This window comes from Sapajus apella, unplaced genomic scaffold (assembly GCF_009761245.1).
Source record: "Sapajus apella isolate SASKATOON/1434 unplaced genomic scaffold, GSC_monkey_1.0 scaffold99, whole genome shotgun sequence".
Taxonomy (NCBI): domain Eukaryota; kingdom Metazoa; phylum Chordata; class Mammalia; order Primates; family Cebidae; genus Sapajus; species Sapajus apella.
In genome coordinates, this window is record NW_022437039.1 from 470,248 (window position 1) to 479,418 (window position 9,171).

The 9,171-nt window shown below is 40.9% G+C and overlaps 1 protein-coding gene across 1 annotated transcript in view; it reads right to left on the bottom strand.

Annotated features, from left to right (window-relative positions):
* Positions 1 to 1,674: 1,674 nt before the first annotated feature.
* ZNF597 (zinc finger protein 597) overlaps positions 1,675 to 9,171 on the bottom strand; it is an 11,403-nt gene continuing 3,906 nt past the window's right edge. Inside the window, exon 4 of the mRNA XM_032257946.1 lies at positions 1,675 to 6,760. Within this exon, the coding sequence (XP_032113837.1) occupies positions 5,646 to 6,760 (1,115 nt within the window). The 3' untranslated portion in view covers positions 1,675 to 5,645. The remainder of the gene's footprint in view (positions 6,761 to 9,171) is intronic.

The following is a 9,171-nucleotide window of genomic DNA, read 5'->3' on the forward strand; positions in this document are numbered from 1 at the left end:
TGCAGTCTTTTATAAGAACACTAATCCCAATCATGAGGGCTCTGCCAAAAGCCCCACCTCCTAATAACATCAATTTAAGTGTTATAATTCCAACACATGAATTTTTAGGGTACAGAAATATTCAAGCTGTAGCAAGAGGAAAGAAGGGGTGTTTGTTGATAGTATGAGCTATTGTATGGATATAGCCCCACATACTGTAGGCAAACAGGTCAGGGGCTAAAAGCATTAGTTAAGGGCATGTGTTTTGATGCCTGAGAGATATCCAAAGGACGATCTTCTGTAGGCACTTGAATATAGGAATCTGGAGCACATAGAAGAGAAACTGAAGCTAGACCTAAAGTGAGGTCTTTGTAGCCATGAGTGGCTAAGTGCACCTGGGAAGATACCATTTACCAAAGGTAAGCCAAGGGTACATTCCAGCTAACCAGAAGCAGGTTAGAATTTGGCTGCAGACCATGACAAAAGCCTAAGACACTGGTATTGATTGTAAAGAAAAGATTCTCTACCCAGCACAAGTGAGAAGTACAAAGTATCCACTTCAACAAGCCAGAGACACATTCGCTAGACAGGCCCACAGCTCCACATTGCGTAAGTGGGATCAGGGCTGGGAAGGTGGCGCAGAGCTGCTTCTCCCGTCCTAACGCCTAGAATCACAGATGGAGATTCGTGTTGGTGTCTGACAGTCACACCTCTGTTACTCTCCTAATGATGCGGAGATAGGGACCTGCGGAGTTCCTCGGCAAACGCTGTTACCCATACCACTAGATTTATATGGAGATCACCTAGCCATATGCAGTGGACATGGCCAGGCACACGGCCAAACCCCACTGCTGGGTCTCCACCGTTCACCACATCCCACTTGCCCCGGGAATGCGCAAGCGCTGCCGGAAACGGGCACCGGAAGTGGTTTGTGACTTCCGGTTCCGCATCGTGGGCCGCTGTAGCGCATGTCATCTCGTTGGCACTTCCGCTGACCCATGCGGTTGGTGGCCAAACTGGAGACCTGGTATCTCCCTGAGGCCACGCGAGGCCTTCTGGGAATCCTGCTCACCACATCCGCTTCTTGGACTCCCAGCTGTAAATGGCAACCCGCATCAGGCAGTAGCTGCCCTGTGAAGACAGAGATCCTTGCCCCTGTACTCCTGTGTACAGTGAAGACGAAAGGAAATTTAAGTCCAGCACTAGCTTCCCGAAATGAGCCGGAATTTTCTGTTTAATTTCGCGGAGGAAGCGATTTTACTTTCTTTTTTTTTTTTTTTTTTTTGAGACGGAGTTTCACTCATGTTACCCATGCTGGAGTGCAATGGCACGATCTCGGCTCACCGCAACCTCCACCCCCTGGGTTCAGGCAATTCTCCTGCCTCAGCCTCCTGAGTAGCTGGGATTACAGGCACGCGCCACCATGCCCAGCTAATTTTTTGTATTTTTAGTAGAGACGGGGTTTCACCATGTTGACCAGGATGGTCTCGATCTCTTGACCTCGTGATCCACCCGCCTCGGCCTCCCAAAGTGCTGGGATTACAGGCTTGAGCCACCGCGCCCGGCCTTACTTTCTTTATTAAGCAGCACGAAGTCATTCACTCAATCTCTCTAAACCACAATCCTAACAGTCTTCAAAATTCACCTTATTGCCACCTAAAACCACTTAAAAAAAAAAAAAAAAGTTCATTGCCATCATCATAAAATAGCATTTATTAGATGCCAAATTGCACATAAACATGATCAATAACTTGAGAGCTTACAATATAGAGCTAAGACTGATGAGAATACGTCAAAAACAGTAAAACCAAAACATTAAACAAACAGTATAAACGTATACAATAAACAAACTTCTGAGGTATCCAAAGTAACTAGAGATTACAGCATATTCTTATGTTTACATAGATGAATATTTATATTGTATTCCCCCCTCCCCCACAGACTTAATGCAAAGAGGAATGTCAATTTCAAAATAAAAAACAAAACACCTTTACTACGTAGATGGGCGTCGGAAAGATGGGTAATGGTCATCTTTGAATCACATCAATAGCCCTCCTGAACTACAAAACTAAAACAGATGAATATATACACTTCTAATGAAGATCATTTTGTTAAACAGATGGTCAAGGCAAAAACACTTTCCTACTGAAATCCCACAGGGATAACAAGTTTTATGAACATTCAAAATAGACTATTCATTTAAACTATAACCTGCTATGTCTCCTGTTGTACACAAAGGCAGTAAACTGCAGATTACTTTGATCAAACTCTGCAGTTTCAGACTGTATGACGTCTTATGCTGCAGTCACTTGAACGCAGCCACTTAATTATATGGAAACTCAGGAGACAAAGATTCAAAATGGCATTTACTGAGTTTTAGCTCCCTGAATTATTGGGTTAGTCATTTTCTATGTTAAATGAGGAGCTGTCAATAGACTGCCACCTGTAGCAACAAAGCTCTAAATAAAACTATTTTGAGTCCACCTCATTCAAAAACAACAACTACATTCCACAATTTCTTAATTTACAAAATGTAAACTGCTGACATCTGAATTCCATTGGAAAAATGCTGTAATAACTGTTTAACAGAATGTAATATTCCAGCAATCATATTAAGGAACTGTTAGATACACATTTTCATCATTGCATCAACAACAAAAGCCAAGAAATTTGTCTGAGTCAATTTCTTCAGCACAAAGTTTTCACTCTCATAGTGTGTTGAATTCCATGCTGCAAAATGCAGTTAACCCATCATTATAGCAATAAACTCTTGCATTTAGTTTTTCATTCCTAGATTAACTTTTATCCAGTATTTGTGAATCGCACCTAACATGGTAGGCTAATATCTCTGAGTTAATGACAATTTTATGGAATTTATCTACATCAGTTGACAGTATAAACAGAAGGCAGAAAAAGCCATCACCATAAAAAACCTGAATCTCACCAGCAGATACATCTTTTCCTTCAAGTCCCTGGGGGCAAACCAGCTTGAATTACATCCAGCAAATTTATTTAAGTACAAGTGCACAACAAGCAAACAACTGAAAATATACCTATTTCACAGTAACTGACACTTAAGGGATTTTTTTTCATTTTTTTCTGCATGCCAATCATTAATAGTATTATACCAAAAAGCCATTTTAGTTATACCCACATGTATGTTAATGTTTCTGAGAAGTGGTGTTTTTTCTAATTTTTAGGGAAGTTTGTCATAATCTTCCAAAATGTGGAGAATAAATAAAACTCCAAAATATGAGAGGTTAATTGTGAAGGAAAGATTCATGTGGAAAGGCAAACTTCCGTCATAGGTGTAGAACAGGACAAGTTCTCACTTTCTGCTGTATTTTCTAGGAGAAAAAAAAAAAAAAGACAGCATCCATCTTTTATATCAGCCCAACTCTGTCTAAGTGTCTTCTAAGATATGCCCCTCTACTTCTTTCTGCAGCAACTCTGCTAATCCAGACCTCTTTCCCAATTTCATCCCCCATCCTGTGACTCTTCATTAGATCATTGACTGAAATATTAGAGTCCTCGGTAAGTGCTGAGGCACCTGCCAGTTTCTCCCACTGAGGGCAAAAGCAGGAGAGCAAGGAGGTGGTGTTCTTGTTACTTAACAAAGATCAAGACATCTCAGAATTGGCTAATAAGAAACCTAACTCGAGACTATCTTTCTACACATTTCAAAGCATTTCAGAGAAACCTGAAAGCCAGTGTCCTGTCTCCTAAGAGTGGAGACATCAGAAACAAAGAGCCAAGTCTGATCCTGACATACAGAGCAGCACATAGTCTCAACTGTGGATCTGCAAACATGAAACAAGACAAGAATGACAAAAAGAGAGAGAAACTCTCTGGGTTGGGGATGTTGGTTTCAGTTTTCCTCTGACCTGAACAGTATCTTCCTGCCTCTACTCCGTAGTAAGAGCTTAGCTGAGTATCCAGCATCTTTTTGTATATTGAGTCTTCAATCTGCTGTTCTGTAGGACCACCTTCTGCTAACTTCCATACAATTAGTCTTCAAGAGTCTTTTATCTTTTCTCATTAGAATTTCCAGAAACAATTCAATTTTAGCAAATATTGCAGTTTTATACTGTTTATTTAAGTAGAATGAAAGCATTCTTCCATCCTAATCAAATCCCATGTAAATACTGTTTTGCTGATAAGCATACAATCAACTTTAATGAGAAATTCTATATAAATGTGTATTTACAACATTCTGCGGTTCTTTAACATTAATAACCATACTATTTAACAATATTTTGCTCCAATATTTATCTATAATAGCAGTATCTAAATATATATTGTCAAGTATTTTGGTTAAAATCTAACAATTTTTTATATGCATTTTCTTTGGAGATGGAGAGGAAATGTTATAGGTTTAAAAAAACAAACAAACCCTATTTAAGACCTTCAGAACTGTACTCTGCGAAGTGTGAAATCTCTTATCTGATTACAGGGACAAGAGTTCAAACTCGAAGTCCTGGAGAGTCTTCTGCTGCTCTTTAACTGTATATCTAAGTCAGGGTACATCACAAAGAGAATGAAGGTTCTAGGATGCGAGCACGCAGAACCGCCTCCATGATGACCAACCTCAGCTACCTATCTCAGGGCCCCTCTCCCTGGCAGCCTGCAGTGCTACTATGTGGTACAAATGCCAATAAATGATGTAGGCTCATGGACTGCATGGCCTTTGTAGTCAGAGAGACCCAGGCTTAATGTCAGCTTCACCACAATGTGATTTGTGTGCTAGGCAAAGCATTCACTTTACCCTTTGAAGACTTCAGTTTCGTTTATGAAACAAGTATTTTTTTTCTCAGTCACAGATTTATTCTGAAGATTAAATTAGATAATATCCCTAAAGTAGCTACCATACTGAGAAACAATTACAATTATTCATAGCAAGACAGGTAATGTGCTTAGGTAGTGATTTAGAGGTAATCTTAGAAAGGAGCAAGTACTCCTCCCCCTCCCCAAGTCCAGGCTCCACAAAAGGGCTACAGTTAGACTCCACCAAAACTTCTTGCAAACATTTGGGTCCTAAATGCCAGTACCTGCCCCTGGCATCAGAATTATGATAGGGAACTCTGTGGCTACTAATGGCCATCAAGATATAAACTAGTCTACCCATTTGGGAACTTTTACAGGACAGAAAAAAACTTCTAAACTCCTACGGGAATACACATGTAAAACAGCAATCTTATACAAACATTACATTCAAATAGTTATAGCAAAAAAAAAAAAAAAGTATAAAACATATAAAAGCATTTACTTTCCTAAATATTATATCTGCAGAACTGGCAAAATATAAATAAATTCTCTTCCTTCTAAAAGTTATAAACTATGTAAACAAAATTAAAAGAACTCTAGCAAAAGCCTTCATTTTAATAAAAATTGAAGTTAAACGAAAGTTTTCTACCTTTTTCTGGCTCATAGTTGAACAGTAACTCAGTTCAAATCCTGGGTTCATTCACTAGCTTTAAGACATGGATTTTTTGTTTCCCTAGTTATAAAGTGGAAATGGTACTACCTAAATCAAGATTGGGATGAGAATTAAGTTTTACACGGGAATGCGTGTAAAGTGCTTAGCACATTGCCTGGGACATATACAGTAACTGCTTTCCACCATACAGATACTGAAAAGCCCAATCACTAACAACAAGCTGTTATATTTATGTGGTGTTTTTCATATGGGTTCGCTTATGAGTAATGAGATGCAAATTCGACCTGAAACTCTTCCCACACACAGTACATTTAAAAGGTTCCTCTAGCGTGTGGCTCTTCTGGTGGCATGCAAGTTCTGTGTCCAAAGCAAAACTTTTATCACATGTTTTGCACTTATGGGGCCTTTCCTCCGTATGAATGTTCTGATGGGAAATAAGCTCAGAGAAACAAGGAAAGGTCATGTCACAGTCAGGACACTGTAAGGGCTTGAATTTTGAGAATGAGAAGAAATTGTCCCCATCACTGCTGCAGCGTTCAGAGTCCTCCGCATGGCTCTTCTCAGAAAGGGCAGGATATGAAGACTGCCTGAAGCTCCTCATGCACTCAGTGTGCTGATACTGGGGGCCTGATATTAATGTCTCCTCATGCAAAGCAAGATTTGGTTTCTCATCAAAGTATTTATCACAGTTTTTAGATTCGTAGGCTTTTTCATCAGTGTGGCTTTTCTGATGCTGCGCCAATCCTGGGAGCCACATAAAACTTCTACCACATATGCTACATGTATAGGGCTTCTCCTTTACGTGACTATTCATGTGTCGGGACAGATGCGAGTGCTGGCGAAAGCTGGCACTGCACTTGGTACACTTATAAGGTTTCTCACCCGTATGGATTCTCTTGTGTGTCCTCAGGTTGGCTCTATGATTGAAGATCTTCCCACAGTCACCACATTTATGTTTTTTCCCTCTGGAATGAATTTTCTGATGCAAAACCAGGTATGAATGATCGCTGAAGTTTTGATCACATTCAGGACATTTGTACACATTTTTGGCTTCTTCCCAGGGAAAATCAAGAATTTCAGAAAGTGTGTTAGGTCCTAAACATTCAGAGAGTTCTACTAATGGCGTGTGGTTTTCAATGGTAACTAAAAGGCTTATGACCCTTCTCTTGAATGTGGGAGTTCCACTTAATATTCTCCCTTCAGGGTTTCCAACTCCATCCCCAGAGGATTTTTCTGGGTAAGGGACAAGGGGTGCAGCAATGGGGTACTTTTCTAGGGCAAGCTCATCAAGTTCCATAGACTCTAGGCTTAACTGCTGATTAATCTCAGGCTTGCCTTCCTCTCCTGTTGATAAAAACAAAACAAAGCAAAACATAGACAATACCTTCAAGGGATACTAGGGAAAAAGCAAACTAAGGTAGTTACAAAGAGAACCAGGAAACTGTACAAGGGTTATCCTATAACATAGAAACTAAACACACAAAATCAGGACCAAGCAGACTCTCTTGGCCTCCTGGAAGATCCAGTTTTGGATGAACATCCAAAGGTAAAGAGAAGAGAATAGCTACAATAGTCAGACTCCAATGGGATAGGTACTATGGACAATCTTGGTAGTCACTGTCTAGGGATGAACTATTCCAGCTGGTCTATTTAGGTCTCAAGAGCCTTTCATTATTGAAGCTATCTCAAGTGGCAGCAGAAAAACTAACAATTGGACAAAAGATTAGGATTTATATTTATCAAGAAAGAGAGAGGCTGGGCACAGTGTCTCACACCTGTAATCTCAGCTCTTTGGGAAGCTGCGGTGGGAAGATCACTTGAGACTAGGAGTTTGAGACCAGCCTGGGCAACATAGTGAGACCTCATCTCTATGAAAAATAATTTTTAAAAACTAGCCAGGCATGCTGGTGCATGCCTGTAGTCCTAGATACTTGGGAGGCTGAGGCAGGAGGATCACTTGAGTTCAGGAGTTTAAGGCTGTAGTAAGCTATGGCTGTGCTATTGCACTCCAGCCTAGGTGACAGAGCCAGAAGAACTTGTTTCTTAAAAAAAAAAAAAAAAAAAAGATAGCAAGAATGAGGGGGAAAGAAGGAGGTAATTTTTAAAAAGAAAAGAAAGCAATCAACTGAGCATTTTTCTCCCATAACAGAGAAACTATTTCTGGGTTACCAGAAATAGTTTTATCATCATCAGAAGAGATCTCCAAAATCTCTTTACCCCTCACTGAGGAAAGATCAAGGTAGAATGCTGTGAGTACTGCATGAAAATAACAGTTAATCTTACTAACAAGGATAGCTGACAAAGCTAACATTCCTTTGTAATATTTTCCAAGTATTCTTCAGTTATAAAGTTAATATATCAATACAAAAAGAACCTTTCCTTCCAGAGAAACAAAGTTCTATGATTTTCCCAACTCACTGACTAGAAAGGGCTGCAGTACAGTGCATGGGAATCCAAGTGGCAAACAGTACCCAGTGGTTTAGCTGATTTGAGGTGACTAAGTTCAGAGATTAGGGATGCCAAGGCAGCTAGAATTTGAAAGCAAAATGGCAAAGAGGCAGCTGCTCAGCAAGAGAGCTCACAGCATCTACATAGGGTCCCCTTAAGACTCTCCTGAGGCTAGGCACAGTGGCTCACACCTGTAATTCCAGCACTTTAGGAGGCTGAGGTGGGAGGATCGCTTGAGCCATACAGTTGGAGACCAGCCTGGGCAATATGGCAAAACCTCGTCTCTATAAAAAATACAAAAATTAGCCAGGCATGGTGGTGCATATCTGTAGTCCCAGCTACTTGGGAGGCTGAGGTGGGAGAAATGCCTAAGCCTGCGAGGTCAAGGCTACAGTGAGCCATGATTGTGCCACTGCACTCCAGCCTGGGTGACAGAGCAAGACCGTGTCTCAAAAAAAATAAATGGATGAGCAGTAATCTGTAAGTGCATGAAGAAACTACCCAACACTGGGGAGGGACGGTGTGGGGTGGGGAGCTGGGGAGAGATAGCAAGGGGAGAAATGCCAGATGTAGGTGATGGGGAGGAAGGCAGCAAATCACACTGCCACATGTGTACCTATGCAACAATTTTGCATGTTCTTCACATGTACCCCAAAACCTAAAATGCAATAAAATAAATAAATGGGAGAAAAAAAAAAAAAAAGTTGCAAACTTTTGGCAAAAAGGGAAAAAAAAAAAAAGAAACTACCCAACACCATGGAAAGAACTGCCTAAAAGGAATACACAGAGCAATAACCAGTCCATGTTCCCTCCAGCCAAAGTGGAAAGATGTAAGACAGCAAGCAGCAATGTCCAAACATTGGCTTAGCAGTAGCACAAATAAGCCCTAACAGAAAGGTTGATCTGAACCCATCCTAACAAAGCAAAAAAAAGCATACCTTAAAAGAATCAAACTGACCCCAAGTAACTAAACTGCCTCCCACAGCAAAGTCCAAAATATTTTTAAAAATACAATGCAGGCCAGGCACGGTGGCTCACGCCTGTAATCCCAGCACTTTGGGAGGCCGAGGTGGGTGGATCACGAGGTCAAGAGATCGAGACCATCCTGGTCAACATGGTGAAACCCTGTCTCTACTAAAAAAATACAAAAAATTAGCTGGGCATGGTGGTGTGTGCTTGTAATCCCAGCTACTCAGGAGGCTGAGGCAGGAGAATTGCCTGAACCCAGGAGGCGGAGGTTGCGGTGAGCCGAGATCGCGCCATTGCACTCCAGCCTGGGTAACAAGAACGAAACTCCGTCTCAAAAA